At 42.4% G+C, this 19,215-nt stretch overlaps 1 protein-coding gene across 13 annotated transcripts in view; it reads right to left on the reverse strand.

Annotated features, from left to right (window-relative positions):
* The window catches only part of NCOA6 (nuclear receptor coactivator 6), a 95,094-nt gene that overhangs the window by 11,142 nt on the left and 64,737 nt on the right, over window positions 1-19,215 (reverse strand). For 6 of the 13 annotated variants that reach the window (XR_010319257.1, XR_010319256.1, XR_010319251.1 and 3 more), the window contains 5 exons: window positions 14,783-17,833; window positions 12,104-12,160; window positions 11,481-11,549; window positions 8,201-8,237; window positions 2,738-2,886 (listed from right to left, as the gene is read on the reverse strand). Coding sequence is in view for 3 of the 13 variants with exons in the window: in XM_064276002.1 (XP_064132072.1) it covers window positions 2,738-2,886; window positions 8,201-8,237; window positions 11,481-11,549; window positions 12,104-12,160; window positions 14,783-17,833 (3,363 nt within the window). In the remaining 10 variants the exon portion in view is untranslated. Of the gene's footprint in view, window positions 1-2,737; window positions 2,887-7,310; window positions 7,423-8,200; window positions 8,238-11,480; window positions 11,550-12,103; window positions 12,161-14,782; window positions 17,834-19,215 lie in introns of those variants that run through there. The other 7 variants (XR_010319255.1, XR_010319249.1, XR_010319252.1 and 4 more) reach the window with 7 other exon arrangements.

The raw sequence follows: 19,215 nt of genomic DNA on the forward strand, positions 1-19,215 counted from the left end.
ATGAGGCATCATGACCTGCCCAGAAACATGACCTGCCAACTACAGCTGAGTTCTCAGGCCAGTATCTGATGTTGGTTCACCAGAACCTGCCCTGATCTTTAGACTAGCATTCCAACGACACTTGGCCATTCCTCAGTAGTCCTGCTGCTATCAGGCACTCTGCCAGGAACCCAGCCCTTGCCCAACCCGAGCTGCTGAAGCACATTTCCTGAGAGGATGAAGTATCATGTCATCCCTCAGACCGGAGACTTTGCACATGCTGTACCTTTTGCCTAGAATACTCCATCCAACTCTCATGGCTTGGTTAATGCCTCCTCATTTTTCAGGTCTCAGCTTAAATATCACTTTCTTTGGGAAGTTTTCTCTGACCTGTCAGAGGAGGAAGGCATTCCAGCTATATGCTCCTACAACACTGTGTAATTTTGCTATCACAGCATTTAACATATAACACACTGTATTAGACTGTCTTTCTTGCTAGTCTAATCAACGTGAAGAGAAACTCTGTATCTGTCTTTTCACTACTATACCTCAGGGCCAGGCATGTAATAAGTACTTAATACATATTTGATAGATGGAAAGCAAAATCAGACATGAGTTTCTGCCCTAATAGAGCATACATATTAATTACCTATCAGACAAATAGACATAAAGGTACAACTGTGGTGTTATGAAGGAGAAAAACACAATGCTATGATTCCTCATAGCAGTCACAACTGAGCTAAGATAAATAGGAAGAGTAGGAAGCTAATGAGGAGAAGAGAGGCTGGATGAGGACTCCTCACGATAGCTGCAACATGTGTACAGGCCTTGTGATGATAGGGATGAAGATGGCACGTACAAGTTACCGAGGGAGGTGAGATGAGGCTGGGAGAAACTGACAGGGACCAGACCACATAGGACCTTGTGGGCCATGGTGAGGCTTTTAGACTTTAATCCTAATTACAATGGTAAATCATTGAAGGGTTTTAAGCTATTGGGTAGCAGTAAGATGAAAAAAAGTAGATGAATTTGGGACACCTGAGATAAAATCAGCAGCTTTTTGTGATGGCTTGGATGGTGGGGGAGAGCGATGGTGTGAAGGACTTCTAGATTGTCTAATGGATAGATGGTGTTATCATTCATTGAGACAGGGGAACAATGGCAGAGACCTGACTTCGGGATGAAAACCACGAGTTTGGTGTTATGATTGACTGTGTCCCCTCAAAAATCTGTGTCAGTGTCAACTTGGCTAGGCCCTGATTCCCAGTATTGTGTGGTTGTCCACTATTTTGTGATCTGATGTGATTATCCTATGTGTTGTAAATTCTAACCTCTATGATGCTAATGAGGCAGGATTAGAGGTGGTTATGTTAATAAGGCAGGACTCAATTTACAGAATTAGGCCGTATCTTAAGTCAGCCTCTTTTGAGATATAAAAGAGAGAATTGAGCATAGAGGAAAGGGGCCTCACATCACCAAGAAAGAAGCGCTGGGAGCAGAGTGCATCCTTTGGACCCAGGGCTCCTACGCAGAGAAGCTCCTAGACCAGGGGCAGATCAATGACAAGGACCTTGCTCCAGAACTGACAAAAACAGAAAGCGTTCCCCAGGAGGTGACACCCTGAATTTGGCCTTCCAGCCTCCTAAACTGTGAGAGAATAAATTTCTGTTTGTTAAAGCCATCCACTTGTGCTATTTCTGTTATAAACAGCACTAGATGACTAGGACAATTGGTTTCAGACACGTTGAGTATGAGGACCTGTTAAGGCTTTTACATGCAGTTGTCTAAGATCTCTAGAGGTCTGTACTAGAACTACAAATTTATGAGTCATCTGTGAAAGGAGAGGAGCATGAATGAGATTATTTAGGGAGAAAATATAAGTTGAATTAAAAAAAAAAAAACTCAGGACCAAAGTTTGAGGAAAGCCAACATCTAACGGCTAAGTAGAGACATTAAGAAGGAACAGCTAGAGAGACAGACAGAAAACTACTAAGATTTCCGGGTCACAGAGGTGAGAGGAGGAGTTAGTTCAAAAAGGAGATAACAGTCAACAGAAAAGAGAAAACTGATAGTGTAAAGCTCTTGAGAAGGTCCAAGAAGATGCGATCAAATGCACAGGTGGAGGAACTGGCCTTAGATTTGAAGAGGGACATCTGCTTTGTTATAACAAGAGAAAAGAATACCGAAAGGTTGGCAGTTCAAACCCACCCAGAGGTGCCTTGGAAGACAGGCCTGGTGATACGCTTCCAAAAAGTCACAGAAAACTCTATGGAGCAGTTCTACTCTGCAGACACAGTGTTACCACAAATCAGAATCGACTCGACGGCAACTAACAACAACAGTGGGAAGCTGAGGCAGTTCCATCTCCTCCATGAAGAGGTGAGTGTTCTGCTGAGAGGGAGGGTAGAAAGTGGGGGCTGAAGGTTGAAAAGGAGTAGAGTAGGAAAGAGTAGACCATAGGAACGTAAGAAGATGGCTGGCTGCACTGAGGAACAACAGGCTGAAGTGGGTGATCATGAATTTGAAGTGGAACCAACCTGCCCTGTTATGTTCTCTTTTCTACCAGTACTTGCTGCTCTGTATACACATAGAAAACATACCGTTACAGAAACTAACAAATAAAGGAAGGACCAAACAAGCAACAGAAGTCAAGGTAAACTGACAAACTTAAGAAACAGAAGCAAAGATGCTGCTGCGATAAGGACCCGTTCCTCTTAATGACCCCCAAACAGCACCCTCACCCTGCTCCACCGCTAACCTTTTGTAGAGCTGGAGGCTGAAGCAGGCCGAGAGGATCGTTTACGATGTCCATTTTCCACACTTTCAGAAGCTACAGCTGGCTCTTCAGTTCGGGAATTTCTTCGGCTTGGGGTTTTGGACTTTTCAACTATCTCTTTGGGCTCACTGCTGACAAAGAGAAGCACAAGTTTCCAAGGAGGTGAGGGAATCAAGGAACACAAAAAAGGAGCTCTTCAGATAGAGTTTTATTCTGAAGGCAGGAGAAAATACCTGGAAAGAAAATATCCCCCACACTCCCACTCCCAGGTCATTCTGTATTACTCCACCCTGGGACAATGAGTACAATTACCTTCTATATTATAAGAATTTAAATGTGTGTTTAGCCTGTTAATTTAGTAAAAATAAAATACTAAAGCATAATCTGGTGAAACGGTGGAAAAACAGGTAAAAGACTAAGAATTTGGAATAAAAATTCCCAAACTTCCTCACTCATTTTCTCAAGCTAATAATATGCCCCTTTAAAAACTAAAGATTTTAGATTTTGTAATTTTTTAGAAAAGGGTGTTTAATATAAGATGTTTGAAACTTGCTACTAACTCAAAAGAGTATCTAAAATCTAGGAAATTACTGACATATATTGGCATTTACTATGAGTTTGGTACAGCCAGATAATGGCATATTACAAGTCACAATATGGAAGAATATACACGGGAATATGTTCATAATACACTGCTGGGTATATTGACTGCCCTCATCCCATCCCCTGTTTTCAGTATGCAAAGATTTAAAATTGTTAACATTCAGTGTTATCAAGGGCACAGGGACTAAGACATTTTCATATAATACCAGCGGAGTGTAAATAGATGTAATCCAGTGGTTCTCAACAGTGAGCAATTACGCCTCCCGCTGGGCATCCGGCAATGTCATGACTGGGAGGGTGCTACTGGCATCTAGTAGGTAGAGGCCAGGAATGCCACCAAATACCCTAATGCATAAGAAAGCCCATAAAACAACAAGGAATTATCTGGTCCAAAATGTCAATACAGCTGAGGTTGAGAAACACTGGTGTAACTCTGACTCAGCAATTCCATTTCAAGATCCCTAAGAAAACAAATCTTTTTACAGAGCTCTAATTACACACATGGATATCAAAGCATTTTATTTATACTAGTAAAAATAGAAGACCTCAATGTCTAACAATAGTAGATTAGTTAACTAAATCATGGCACTCCACATGCAATGGTGAAAAATCACGTTATAGAAAAAACTATTCATGATGCATTATTAAAAGGAAAAAAAGTTACCAATGGTATAAACAGTATAATCTCATTTGCATAATATTACATAATAAGCATTTATTTAACCATAAATGAATGTGGATGTGATATATAATATATATACACACATATATAAATGTGACACTATATATTATGTACACATACTATGAGGATTGGAAGATGATGAACTAAAATGTACACAGTGGATATTGTTGAGTCATAGGAGGACAGTTTACTGGAGCATTATCTTCTCCTTTGTGCTCCTCTGAATTTCAAGTTTTCTTTAATAAACATTTTACTAATTTCATGGTTTAAAAACTTGTTAGGAAAAAAAAAAGAAGCTGATTAAATTTGCTTGAAGTGTGAAGAAAACCAAAGACTCAAGGGAGCATTTAGTCCAAAGGACTAACGGACCGTGTGCATTACAGCCTACGTGACCCTGAGGCCAGAAGAACTAAATAGTGCCCAGCTACTACTACCAACTGCTCTGACTGGAATCACAATATAGAGTCCTGGACAGAGCAGGAGAAAAATATAGAACAAAAAATCAAATTGATAAAAAAAAGACCAGACTCACTGGTCTGATAGAAACTAGAGGAACCCCTGAGACTATGGCCCTAAGACATTACTCTGACTTGAACTGCAGCCATTCCTGGAAACCACCTTTTGGCCAAGCAACAGACAGGCCTATAAAATAAACAATAACACCAGAAAAGAATGTTATCAGTTGTTGTTGTTAGGTGCTGTCGAGTTGGTTCTGACTCATAGTGACCCTATATAATGAATAGAACAAAACACTGCCCAGTCCTGCACCATCCTCGCAATCGTTATGCTTGAGCCCACTGTTGCAGCCACTGTGTCAATCCATCTTGTCAAGGGACTTTCTCTTTTTCGCTTACCCTCTACTTTACCAAGCATGATGTCCTTCTCCAGGAACTGATCCCTTCTGACAACATGTCCAAACTATGTAAGACGTACTCTATCCATCCTTGCTTCTAAGGAGCATTCTGGTTGTACTTCTTCCAAGACAGTTTTGTTCCTTTGGCAGTCCATGGTATATTCAATATTCTTCATCAATACCACAATTCATAGGCGTCAATTCTTCTTAGGTCTGCCTTTTTCATCGTCCAGCTTTCGCATGCACATGAGGTGATTGAAAACACCATGGCTTGGGTCAGGCACGCCTTAGTCTTCAAGGTGACATCTTTGCTTTTCAACACTTTGAAGAGGCCTTTTGCAGCAGATTTGCCCAATGCAATGTGTCTTTTGATTTTTTGACTGCTGCTTCCATGGGTATTGACTGTGGATCCAAGTAAAATGAAATCCTTGACAATTACAATCTTTTCCCCATTTATCATGATGTTGCTTATTGGTCCAGTTGTGAGCAATTTTTTCTTTAAGTTGAGGTGTAACCCATACTGAAGGGTGTGGTCTTTGATCTTCATCAGTAAGTGCTTTAAGTCTTCTTCACTTTCAGCAAGCATAGTTGTGTCATCTGAATAAAGCAGGTTGTTAATGAGTCTTCCTCCAATCCTGATGCCCTGTTCTTCTTCATATAGTCCAGCTTCTCGGATTATTTGCTGAGCATACAGGCTGAATAAGTATGGTGAAAGGTCACAACCCTAACGCACACCTTTCTTGACTTTAAACCATGTAGTATTTCCCTGTTCTATTCAAACGACTGCCTCCTGATCTATGTAAGGTTCCTCGTGAGCACAATTAAGTTTTCTGGAATTCTCATACTTCACAATGTTATCCATAATTTGTTATGATCCACACAGTCAAATGCCTCTGCATGGTCAATAAAATACAAGTAAGCATCTTTTTGGTATTCAACAAACAATTATACGAGAAGACCAAAAGGGCAACATTTGCCTACAAGTAAAGATGAGAAGGCAGGAAGGGATAGGAAAACCAAATGAAAGGAAATGGGGAACCCAGGGCGGAAATGGAAAGAGTGTTGCAGTGTGATCATGGAACACTTCGTGTACAATTTGTTGAATGAGAAACTAATCTGTTCTATAAACATTCACCCAAACGTAATAAAATATTAAACAAACAAACAAAAAATTGCTTGCAAGGCATGGAACCAAAATAATGGGGAGAAAAAAAACTGGTCAAAGGGATGCGTCTTCTGGAAAGTCTTACACGACTTCACTCCCCAACTGGAGTTGTCTTTTCTGTCCTTTGGTTCACAATCTGTACCTGGCATTCTAGGGCACCCGTTAGACTATACAGCATCTTCTATTTTGATGTCTTGTGTCCTCTACTAGACTGTGAGCTCCTTGAAGACACAAACCATGGTCTGAAAACTATCAACTATCCCTATTCTTCCACCATTCACTCCTGCTGGAGGACCCTTCCACTATGGCTGGGAATTTGTCACCCTGTTCATTACCTAGCTTTACGGATAACAGCTGACCCACACCCAACTATAAGCCAAGGTAAGTCAAGAAGTGAGGCTAGAGCTGGGGTAGATTCTTAGAAGTGGTGAGGATGTCTTTCTGGCTGGGAGCTCAGAAAACTGTCAAAGCCTCTGAGGAGGGAAGATTCCTGTTGGAGGTGCCTTTTTCGCCTGGTAAAACAAAAGCAACAGTAATACCGTCCTGGTGTTTATATGGCCAATATTCAGGCAGCTCTGGAAACAAATAGCCAGAGGGGATTTTTGGTCTGGTTAGCATCTTTCTCTAGCCACACAGTTGTTATATGGTTGAGAAATGCAAATTAATTCAAATATTAGCCCAATACAAACAAAACCAAATAGGCAGAGTGGTGTAGTAGAAATAACAATGAATTTGGAGTCAGAATAACAGGGGTCAAGTCTTAGCCATGCATTTATTGGCCATATTAAACGGCCCCTAAGCTTCAGACTCCTCATCTATAAAACCGTATCTCGTCTGCTGCAATACAGAGATTAAGAGTGAGGGGGCTCTAGAGTCAGAAGGCCTGCGCTTGAATCCCATCTTCAGCATTTACTAAATCTGTGACTTGGGGCAATTGAGTCAACCTCTCTAGGCCTTAGGTTCCTCACCTGTAAAACAGAATTTACTTTCCTAATAGATTCTGTGAAAACTAAATGAAATAACACACTAGGGAGCTCAAAGCTCAATGCACAGCAGAGAATAGCATTCAAATAAATTATTACTACCTCACAGAGTCAATAATGAAGATCAAACAAAGAAAAAAAATGATTGTGAAGGTGCTTTACAAACTAAGTTGACATTGTTATTCTTGTTGTCACTGAGTCAATTCCTATTCATGGAGACTCCATGTGTGCACACTAGAACTGCTCCATAGGGTTTTCAAGGCTATGACCTTTCAGAAGCAGACTGCCAGCTTGTCTTCCGAGATGCCTCAGGGTAGGTTCAAACTGCCAATCTTTCAGCTAGTAGTGAAGCACTTAACCTTTTGCGCCACCCAGAGAGTCCTAAGTTGACACACAAATATGAAAAATTCTTAAAAATGTTATCTAGTACATTCCTACATTAAAAAAAGAATGACTCTTGGAAAACTACAATATGCCTCTCCATGGGGGCGATGAGGCTGAAGCCATGGTGGTATTTCATTTTGTTAGGTTATATGGGGTGGTATGGCGTAATGGGAAGAGCATGGGTTTTGGGGTCAGACTCTACCTGGCTTTCTCTCTTTCACCTTGACTCATTTGTAAAACGTGGATGAAATAGCTATACTTCAGAAGGTTGTAACAAGGGCTATTATTAAAGACAATGCTAATAACTCAAAACCAAACCAAACCTGTTGTTGAGTCAATTCCGACTCACAGTGACCCTACAGGACAGAGCAGAGCTTCCCCATAGGGTTTCTAAGGAGTGGCTGGTGGATTCAAACTAACAACCTTTTGGTTAGCAGCCGAGTTCTTAACCACTGCACCACCAGGACTCCAACAATAATAATTGCTCCCATTTATTGAGAATTTACTATTTACTCACTATGGTGCGAGTGCAACATGTTATCTCATTCAGTTTTCAAAACAACCATAAAAGGTAAAAATTCACCCACCAAGTTTTATAAGAGAAATGTTACCTCTGAAGGATTAGGACTCATGAGTGCTCCCTACTTTAGCAGGAAAATCAGGCTAGTGAAAGCGTGAAGGAAAAGGACAAGGGGAGGAGTAGCTCAGAAAGCTGATACCTGTCAAAGAGGCTTATAATATATTCAGGCTGAGTATGCAGAAATGATCATCTTACCTTTGCCCAGAGACTATGGCAGCATTTGCCTCGAGTTCTGTAAAAATACAAAGGACAAAAATGAGATGTGGAAGCTGCTGGTATACATGTCCGTACAGAGAAGCTAGGTGTCTATAAGAATTCTGAATGCCCTACTTAAGCTGAAGTGTCTCAGTGCCCAGGATTCCTGCCCCACATGGTAGAGACAGAGTTGGCACAGGCACAGCTTGGTTTGTCTGGGGCACAAGACACTTGGTTTATTTTTATTTCTACTCCACACTATGAGATAATCTTGTCTGGATCAATAGACTTAAACTCACACTGCCTGGGTCATATTTCACTCAGCTACAACTAAGTTAGTAAAATAAGCCTCTTCCTCTCAAGGAGAAAGGCTGTTTTCATTCTTAAAATACCTCCACCCTTTTGACACTTTTTTTTAAAGATAGCAATCTTCAAATATGTCTTGAACATCTATTAAGGATGCACTCTCTTCCAACCTGAGTTCTAGAGAGAAGACTGCTTTGCTCTGAGGTATTCTCTATAGACCCCATTATGCTCCTCTTCTTCTTCTCAATCATCTTCTTCCTCCATTATATGCTTTAGAGAGTTCTATCTTTTTACAAAAGGCCCTCCTTGATGTACCAGATAGCTCTTGAACTCTCCTGGTTCCAGCCTTCCACTGCCTATACCTTTTCCCCATCTCAGGGCATGCAGATCCTCACACTCAGTGTTAAGATTGTGTACATGCTAAACCCACCTACGAACTACATGGTAACCTCTCATGTAGGAAGTGCTTAAGTCAGAGTGCCTGGGTTCAAATTCTGACCCCACTGCTTATTATTATTATTGCCATTGACCTTCGGCTAGTTATCTGATCCATCTGTGCTCAATCCCTCAGCTGAAAAATGCGGATTACCTCTTTACCCACTTCAAAATAAAGATTTAATAAAATAATCACATAAAAATTTTAGTACAGTACCTGACTTTTGTTAATCATTCAATAAACCAAACCAAACCAAACCTGTTGCCAGTGAGTTGATTCCAACTCAGAGAGACCCTATAGTGACCCTATATGGAAACCCTCCCTGGTTGTATAGTGGCTGCTTACCAAACGGATGGTAGTTCAAATCCACTAGGCACTCCTTAGAAACCCTATGGGGCAGCTCTACTCTGTCCCATAGGGTCGCTATGAGTCAGAAATCATTCAATACTAGCTATTATTATTGCTATGATAATCATGTTGATACAGTCTTTCATATGAGGATACTGGACTACTCTGCCTTCAATGCAAGATGCTGGCAAAAGGGAATCCTAGCTTCTCATTTGTTGTTTAGTGTCCTGTATCTAACCCACATAGCCTGGGAGCCCCTGTACAAGAAACAGATGCCAACTCACTGAGTGTCTGCTACCCTGCTGGATAGGCTGGAACACACAAACTCAGGGAATGTGTGCTCAAACATGAATATGGCTCAGGTCAGAAGAGGTGATAACCTTGATCAGCTTGCTCTTTGGAAACAAGACAAAATTCATGCTCTTGAGAATTTTAATACAATCACCACTCATTCACATCCATGGAGATCAAAGGGGTTTGGTAAAAGTAACCAGTGGCTTTGCAGGTATTTCAGATTTATTTAAGCCAAACTTTTAAAAGGAAAAAGATTCTTTGGTCAATTACCCTGAAAAGAGGACATATGATATGGTGAAGCTCACTTTCCGGAATAAAGAGCTGATGCAAGAAATGGAATTCTCTTCCCCTTTTTAGTAGCTCATTTTCTCACTAAAAATGACTTTCACACCTATCCCCCTTCTCAGAATAGTTTGATCTATCCCATCCCTTCCAAATGTCCAGCACAAATGCCAGGCATCAAATGAGCAACTGGTTAGCAAAGAAACTATGTGGCCAAAGTGTTTTTTGCTGATACATTCTTTTCAGAACCTGGTTTTACCCAAAGAGTGTAGAGTATAAAGTCTTCTCCATTGCATAGGACATAGCATGCTGAAACAGGCTGTAAAATAATCACAAGTTATATTTTGCTTTTACTGATTTAGATTCACAAAATTAAACATTGCTGCACTGTTGTTTTTTCCTACTCATTTTGTTACGCGTGTGAATTGTGCTTCCAGTGAGATTCTAACCTACTTGTGGGAAGCAATCATACCCCTCAATGACCTACAGCAACAAAAAGCCAAGCAAGACCGAGCTGCATCGTATCTATGATATTTATTTGTATCGGCAGTCTGATCAACAAGGGCAGAAACAGTGCTAATGCCATCAAGAACCTCATGCACCCTAGACAGAGCTGGAGAAAAACACAGAACGAAATTCTAACTCACAAAAAAAGACCAGACTTACTGTTCTGACAGAGACTGGAAAAACCCTGAGCGTATAGCCCCTGGGTACCCTTTCAGCTCAGTAATGATGTCACTCTTGAGGTTCACCCTTCAGCCAAACATTAGACAGGCCCATAAAAGGAAATGAGACTGAAGGGGCACACCAGCTCAGGGGCAAGGACTAGAAGGCAGGAGGGGACAGGAAAGCTGGTAATGGGGAATCCAAGGTCAAGAAGGGAGAGTGTTGACATGTCGTGGGGTTGTTAACCAATGTCATAAAACAATATGTGTACTAACTGTTTAATGAGAAGCTAGTTTGTTCTGTAAACCTTCATCTAAAGTACAAAAAAATAAAATAGATCCTCATGCATTCAGAGCTGACCTAACATCCCATAGCAGTATTTGTCAGATTACCACGACTCCTTCCAGAAACACCATCCCTAGGGCTATATACAATATCTTGGTCATGGGGAGAAACTTAATGCCGTCCAGAGATGACTGAAACAAGTTTAACTCCCTGGAGAAATGGCTATCTCACTGCAGCAGAGATTCTCTGAACAAGCCTCCACTCCTGTCATGGTAATGCAGTTACTATCTCAGTACATTAATGCCTGCCACTCCATATGCCAGCCAGTTAGCTGCCAGCCATGGGTGCCAGGGCCATGGAACAGAGAAAACCACAATGGAAGCTGTTCTTGCTGGGTGGCAGACAGACAATGGGTACTGAGATGCCCTTCTTGAGTTCCCTGGCTGACACTAGGAATGTGTAAGAGAGTAAGCTGCTCGGGGGAAAAACAACCTCAAATAGTATTGCAAAAGCTCTGCCACTCAACTAAAGTTGGCTCTGAAGCAAATAGATAAGACAGTTCCAGCCACTTGCCAGCATGAGAACATGTGACATAAGGAGAGCAGCAGTTCCTTCCCACACAACCCATTCTGCTCTGAGAAGTTTTTCCAAAATGTGTCTTACCTGATCTAGCAACAGACCCCTGTAGTGCCGTGGCTGGGGTTTCCTTTGGGATTAAACTCTGTGAAGAGGCTAAGGCAACAAAAAAATACAGGCCTTTTACTTTCTTTTCTAAACAAAACAGAAAACATCAACTAAATCAAGGGCTAAGTAACTGCTGAAACACACATTCTCTTATATGAAGGGCAATACTTGAAGTTGGGCTTGAAATTATATTTCAAAACCTACTTAAAAAATTAATATAATGCTCAGTAACTAGTACTTAGGGGTATCTGTTTTTCCTTTATATGTGTACAAATATCAGAGAAGGAGGTGGCCATGAGGACAACAGCGCCCACATGTTTTGCTTTTTGGTGTCAAGTTCTGCCCAATGCTCTAAAAAAACACAGAAACACCTTAGTAGGCAGCCCAAACCACTTTCAAAGGAATGATTACACCATTCACCTTAGCACTTAATTTTTATTTTGTCTTACCTCTCTAAGACTACACTTTTTTGAGGGCAGGAATGAATTTATTCTATAGTGCCTAGCAAGAGTGATCGACATGCGGGTATTTAATTCACACTTAACAAATCAATTTGATAGGTTGTTATTTCCTTATCTAACAAATAGTTACAAAGAACTTACTAGGTGCAAGGGGCTGTGCCAGGTACCCTTGTCCTCCTTGCCTCTCAGGAACTCGGTCTAGCATTAAAGATAAGATACATGCCAGTGGTACACTGGAGTGCACTGTGAAGTCATATGAAGGAGAAACAAAGTATAAAATCCTACAGGAGTTCCAAGGAAGGGAGATCAATTCTAGGCTGAGAAATGTGAAGGTACATTAATGGGAGAAATATCAGAATTAGGCTTTGAAGGACAGAGAAAATTTAGGCCCTTGAAGAGGAATGGAGTTGAATATACAACGTATTCCAGAACTCAACCTTCCTGGATTATATGGTAAAGATTAAGAAAATGGCACAGATATACCAGTCACTCAAGAGTATGTCCTCCCATCTTGACATTTCAGTCTAGCTTAATCTTATCTCTAATAAACTCTGCAACAATAAGTTGTAGAAATTGAATTTTATAGCTTTCTGTTCCTGCTTAGTAACGCTGTTAATAATGCATTTGTGTTAAGAATTTATTTTGGATGATTATAGCTTAAAATTATACCTTAACTTCCACTTTTAACTTCAGTAATGGTTTCTCACATTTTCAGGGTGAAAGCACAGAAGCCTCTTGAAGAAGTAAGTCCCCAGGTTACTAAGTCCCCAGTTACACCATGAATGTCAGACTTACAGACAACTCCTACTTGCCCTTTATGTTATGTAAATTTGCCCTCATTTGAAAGCCTGAACCAACCCCAACTCGCAACAAATTCATCATAATCACCTTCACTTGCTGCACCTGCAGCTTTTCAATCATTGAAAAGAGCCTTTTCTTGCACTAAAATAAGGCTAAAAAAGAACTGTAAGCACCTGTTCCGACTAATCCACAAATTCAATTTAAAGGCACACTTAAGAACAGATCTTGTTTGTAACCCGGGGACTGCCTGTATAAGCAAAATGGGCAGTTTTAACTAAAACTGAGAATTTTCCAACTGCTAGTTTCATCTCCTCAAGACTCACATATTTCCCTAGTACTATATATGATCCAGATTATAGTATTTTCTAATCACTGTCATTATTCTCTTGTTACCTGAGGGAAAAGTTCCCTGAAAAGAAGCAGAAATGGAAACATTTAATAGTGGAGAATATATTTAAGTCACACCAGGTTTCTTTTTAATTCTTAGGGTTCACCTACATCAAAATGACTAGAATCAGAGACAGTACCTTGTAACTGCCTATCAGTTATCTGCCTCCTGCAAGGTCAGTAAACTCCTTGAGGGTCTTTTATCCCTCCCTGTATCTCTCCCACTGAGGTGAGGAGGCAGAGAGAAGGCGAATTAACCTTTCCACAGCTCTGTGTGCTAGCTACTTTACCTAGTTCTTTAGTTCTATCTTCATACAAATTCTGGGAGGTACGAATTGCAATCTCCACTTTACAGGTGAAATAAGGTTAAGGAATTTATCCAACTGCAATTGGTGACCAGTGTGGCCAGAATTTGAAGTCTGACCTTACCTGAAGCTTGTGTTCTCTCTACCTGTTCTGGATGCTGAGCACTGAGTGGTAGGCACTGGAAGCATTTCAGCTGCATAAACAAGCCAGATACTATACTAGTGGCCTAGGATATAGCGAAGGGCCTTCCCAGCTCTAGCAGTGTGTGACTAATTCTGCTCTCGGGGAAAGAGCGCCTCTGCACCACTTAGGTTTCATAGGAGGACACTGTGTGTGAGTGGGAGAGAGGGAGAGAGGGAAAGAGGGAGGGAGGGAGGGGAGGTATAAGGACAACCTATGCTTCCATTACGAGCCCGCCTTAATCGTAAACAGGAAATAACCTAAACTAGATACACATGAATGGAAAGCTTCAATTTACAAAGAGATTGCATCAAAAAGTAACTAGTAATATTTTTTACGATTTATTGAACAATTACTATGTTCTAGGCCCTGCGCTAAGCATGTTATATGCACTACTTCATTGAATTCTTACAACTACTATTGTCCCCATATTACAGAGGAGGAACTGAAATTTGGAGTGGTCAAGCAACTTGCCCAAGTCCATACAGTGGTAAATGTTGGTGTGGTGATACCAACCCAAGCCTATGTGATTCTTAACCACTCTGCTCCTCCTGTGTCTATTACAAAACCTGGTTTTCTGGGAACCTCTCAGCTGAGGTAGCCCAGACAGACACAAAGAGAATGGTCCCTAGAATAGTGTACAAGGAAGATGGGTCTATGAGAACCCTGGACTAAAAGAATTGAGAATAAATCTTCATTATGGTACGGAGAACTTGCAAGAGGTTGCTATTCATATTTAAGGGAGTGTGTCATACTGGAGGTTTACAGTATACACTTTGAAAAATTTACGAACTCCTCTGAACTACAATTTTCTCATCCATAGGATGGGGTTAAGACTACTTGCCGTGGTTGGTATGAAAATGTGAGATAATGTATGTAAAAATCACTCCTCGTAAACTGAAAAGCTTTTATAATAGAAATGAAAGGTATATCATCATCTCAGGAGCTGAGAGAGAACCATGTTAACGAATGTAAACTTAACCTGGGATCTGAAAGTATATCTTCCAATGCATTACCAATAAATAAAATTACCACTACTACCATTTAGCCCATTTTTCCTCAAAGTAGAAAAGGAGTCATGCTTTCTCTTGTATAGGTCATCAACAAACTGACATGAGGAGAAGATTCCAGGTCCCGAGTACATACCTATGCTGGGCAGAGGCTCTGGATGGGATCCCACCTTCTCCTCCACTAGGCCACCCGCAAGTGGCTCAGATGTTATGCCACCATGATTGTTTTTTGTGGTCGGCGCCGTGGAGATGAGCTCAGAGGGTACCAGAGTGGTTACTATTGAACGTACACTGGTGGGGAGAGCACCGCCCGGTAAGCTGGGTCCTGCTGAGGTGGAGCCCGGGCCTACAGGACTAGAGGTCATTTTTAGCAGAGTGGGTGCTGGGGGTGTTGGGGTTTTACTGTCCAGCTCTGTGGATAACTGCTCTGTTCCCATGAGCCCTGGAGCTGTGGTCTCTGGCCCTTGGACTTCAGTCTCTCCATCTGCACCATATTGTTCTTCCCCTTTCTCAAGAGAGCCTGTGACTTTCTTACATGCCTTGGTCAGTAAAATCTGGCCAATTTTGTCCACTTTTCCTTTGCCCTTACTAGATGAGACTGGGCTTCGCCGGTTGCCAGAGGAGCCTGGACTATTGGTCAAAAGGGGAGAAACCACTGTGGTTGACTGTGAAGAAGGCAGAGTCCCCTGATCTGCTGAGGTGCTCACCTGAGGACTAGCCTCATCTGGATTCAATTCTTTGACTTGCTGGACAGGAAGATGAGGAGGGACAACAGGAGAAGTTGTACAAGGGGGAGAAGGAAGCTGAACAGGGGTGGCTCGTGAGTTAAGGACCAAGGGTCGACCTGTCTGTATGTTAGGAGCAGGGCTACTGGAGGGGGCATTAGGCGGTACAGGAGCAGAAGAAAACTTTATGTTCTGAGGTATATGTAAAGGGCCAACAACTGCAACGGAGGGAGGCATCAAGCCAGGGTTGGTTGTCAGTGGGGCTGCAGGAATTGTGCTTGGCTGTGATCCTTTCATAACCTGAATTATTGAGGATGAATTGATAAAGACAGGTGTAATGAACTGAGGCCGGGCATTAGACTGAGCAGCTGACTGTCCCTCAGAAACCATAACCTTGCTACCCACGTTGGGCATTGTGACAACTGTTGACATTAATGCAGACTGCAGGTGAGTTGGCAGAGCTGCTGACGTGTTAGCTGAAGTTGTGATCGGATTGGAAGTTACAAAAACAGTTATCTGGTTCGGGGGCAAGGGAGTGGAAATGGAAGAAGAGCTGACAGGTCTTGACATTACTGGAGGGAGGCTTGGTGCAACATTAGAACTGACCTCACTCAGTTCTGGATGCACTTGGGTTGAACACAGCTCATTACTATGAGGTAAATTTAGGGAACCAGAGGGTTCTTTAGAAGAAGACGGATCCTGCAGTGTGGGAATGACAGATACTTTTTTGAGGTCCTCCCCAGAAACTACTGGAGGTGTTACTTCTAGTTCTGTAAGCCCAGGGGGTTTAATGGTTACATTAGGAGCTCCAGAGTTGTCAAGAAGTTGACTTAATGATGTTGGTGCTTCCCTCATGGCAGGAGACACCAAATTTTTGTTCTCTTCGACACTGGGAAGTTTGTTAGGATCCAAGGGTTGCCCATCCTTTTTGGATTGATCTTCAGGGACAACCATCTTAACTTCTTGGGCAGGGACTGCTTTTAGCTCAGTATTTACCTGTTCCTTCCTACCCTGGGAATTCTGGCATTCGCTGTCCTGAGGCACATTCAAGCTCTCCTTGTTTTCCTCAAGAACACCCCCAACTGCAGCCACGGGCATGGCGGGATTCTGAGGATTCAGCCCGCTGTTGTTAGGAAAGCTCCCAGGTACAGGGGGATTGGCCAAGGGAGTGGGACTGACCAATACATTCCTCGGCAACTCCACGTTCTGCAACACGGCTGCACTTGTTTGAGTGGTCAGAGTAAGTTTAGGGGCTTTTGAATTTTGCCTCCCAGGACTTGGGGTGGTTTTCCTACTGGACCCAGGACTAGACCTGCGACTGCTGCTTGGACTTGCCCGTTTAGTTCCTCCAGAGTTAGACTGCTTTCCAGAATTCACCACCACAGAATCTAACTTGTGAGTTTGTGGGGCAGCAAAATTGGAAGGATTATTCATATTCATTGTAAGATTTGAAGGTGCTTGCCCAATAGCCTTCAAAGTTGTTGGATTCAGGCCCTGTTGATCAAAGCCCCTGTTTAAATTTGGCCTAGGAGGTAAAGGAATATTAATCTGTGGGGGGAAGAGTCCTGCTATGGAGGCATTGAGTCTTTCTGGTGACAAATTGATTTCTGAAGGTTCTGTGCTGGGAGGGCGGTTGTTAGGAGTCTGAGGATAATAGGGTCTGGGGCTGGCTCTGTTTGGTGTTTTAGGCCTAGATGTCTGGGTTGGAGCAGCCACATTTGGAAAGTGGTGGCCATGAGAGCTGGGCAGGGAATTTACAGGAGGTTGCTGGGGAGCTGCACCTTGAGCTGCTGAAAGGGGTGATGGTCCAGGTTTTGGCCCTGCCATCATTATCTGATTCTGGGAAACTACTAAATGTGAAGGCATGTTACTTGGGCCCCCCGAGACAGATGGTACTTCACTGCCACTCGCTTCAGGAAGCGAGGACACCTCTCCCAGTGGTGAGCTGGAAGGATTCTGTGGGTTCTCCTGGTACACCATTTTCCTTGAATTGCTTCCCAAAGGAGTATTCACAGGCATTGGCATTCTTTGTTTATCGGGCGATGGTGGCACGGAAGCAGGTCCTTGCAAACTGACCATGACAGGCATGCTGGCAGTCTGTTGCATGGGCATTCTCTGAGAGTCTGGGTTTAGGGGGCCTCTTGGGGGGTGGACATTCTGGGAAACTGGAAGCCTAATTGATTTGGGATCCTGCTGCATCATGAGCATCATCATCATTTGCTGCTGCTGCTGCTGCTGTTGCTGCTGCTGCTGCTGCTGCTGCTGCTGCTGCTGCTGCTGCTGCTGCTGCTGAGACTGGGGCTGACTGGGAGGTGGTGGCTGCTGCTGCTGCTGCTGCTGCTGCTGAGGCAGTTGTGGCTGTGGCTGCTGCTGTGGTGGCTGTGGTGGGGGCGCCACATGCTGCATGAGCTGAGGAGGCATCTGTTGAAGTGGCCTCTGTTCAACTGGTTGAGAAGGATAACCTAAAACGAGCCCCCAAAATCAGGGAAGTTAGATTTTCAGCATGTAAAGCTTTGCAGCCTTTAGAGTATAGCCAAGCAATACTCATCTAGGCTGCACAGACCATGCACAAACAGCTCAGGCATGCTCCTTCCGGAGGTGGGGAGGGGGAGCAGCCCCTTTTTATTCGACATAAGCAAAACAGCACACTGCTCAAGGAAGCCAGAAAGCAAAGCATCAAGAGCCTGGAGCTCCTCAGTCTTCAGGACCTATGAATGAGGCAATCCTGAAGCAAGACTGATAGATGCTCTGTGCTATGCGTTGAAAGCAGCCAAGTCTATACCAGCCAAACATTCAGATGAAACAAGAAAAACGCCATCAACAGCAAGTAGCTGAACACCCAACATTGTGGTCTCATGTAGACATATTTCACTGTACTTGTGAATGAAGTAAAGCATTCAGGATTCACTTTTTCTGTTAGCGAAGGGTTAACTTTTTTAAGGGTTGGTTTTGTTGAAAATGCTAGCATTGAAGGTAGCCTTTTTATTCTTTCAACAGAAGTAAAATATAAAACTCTAGGATTCATTTCCTGAAGAAAGGGATTTAAAATTACTCCGATCCATGGATCCACACACTAGGCTGCATCCTTCAGGCTCGATCCTTTGGGAGAACCCAACTGAATTAAACTATCCCTCCGGTGTAAATCAGTTTAATAAACAGTAGGTGCTACTAGAAGTTGATATACAAATGGAGGAAAAAAAAAAGAGGGCCCTGAAGTCTTTATGAGTATCCACGATATCAATTATATCAAAAGTATCTATTTCCATTTACTTTCTGACATGCGAAATTCTGTTTACAGAGATATTTCTATGAATCCACAACTGGAGAGTAAGGACGCCAGAAGCATAGCCCTCAGAAATAATAAACAATTTCTGGGGAAAGAACTCTGAGGGACAATGCCCTACAGACTTGCAGAAGGCAAGATCTCCAATGAGTCTCCCGTGTGAAGGTTTTACCTGGCAATTTAGAACCAAAACCTTATACAATCAGCAGAACGGACAGAAAGATCATCAAATTAAACCAAGAATAAAGGTGGTTAAGCAAGAAAAAGTGGGCATGTGGCTGCGATACAATTTTACAAACTAAATTTACTCTACTGTTGCATGAAAAATACACTGGGAAGGTTTTAAGGGGACGCAGGAATGAGAACAGTTGGTTCTGGCGGTCTGAAGAAATGCTGGTTCAACATTTTCACAGAGCAGCTACCCAGTGCTGCTGTGACCCACAGAATCATTGGTTTAATAGCTAATGAATGTCTTCTGGCCAAAGATTTCCATGGCACCAGTGAGTAAAATATGCAGAATCCAGTTTTGAAGGTTTTTTTCATTTTTATTTTTTTAATTTT

The sequence above is a fragment of the Loxodonta africana genome, chromosome 24 (genome assembly GCF_030014295.1).
Source record: "Loxodonta africana isolate mLoxAfr1 chromosome 24, mLoxAfr1.hap2, whole genome shotgun sequence".
In the NCBI taxonomy this organism is placed as follows: Eukaryota; Metazoa; Chordata; class Mammalia; order Proboscidea; family Elephantidae; genus Loxodonta; species Loxodonta africana.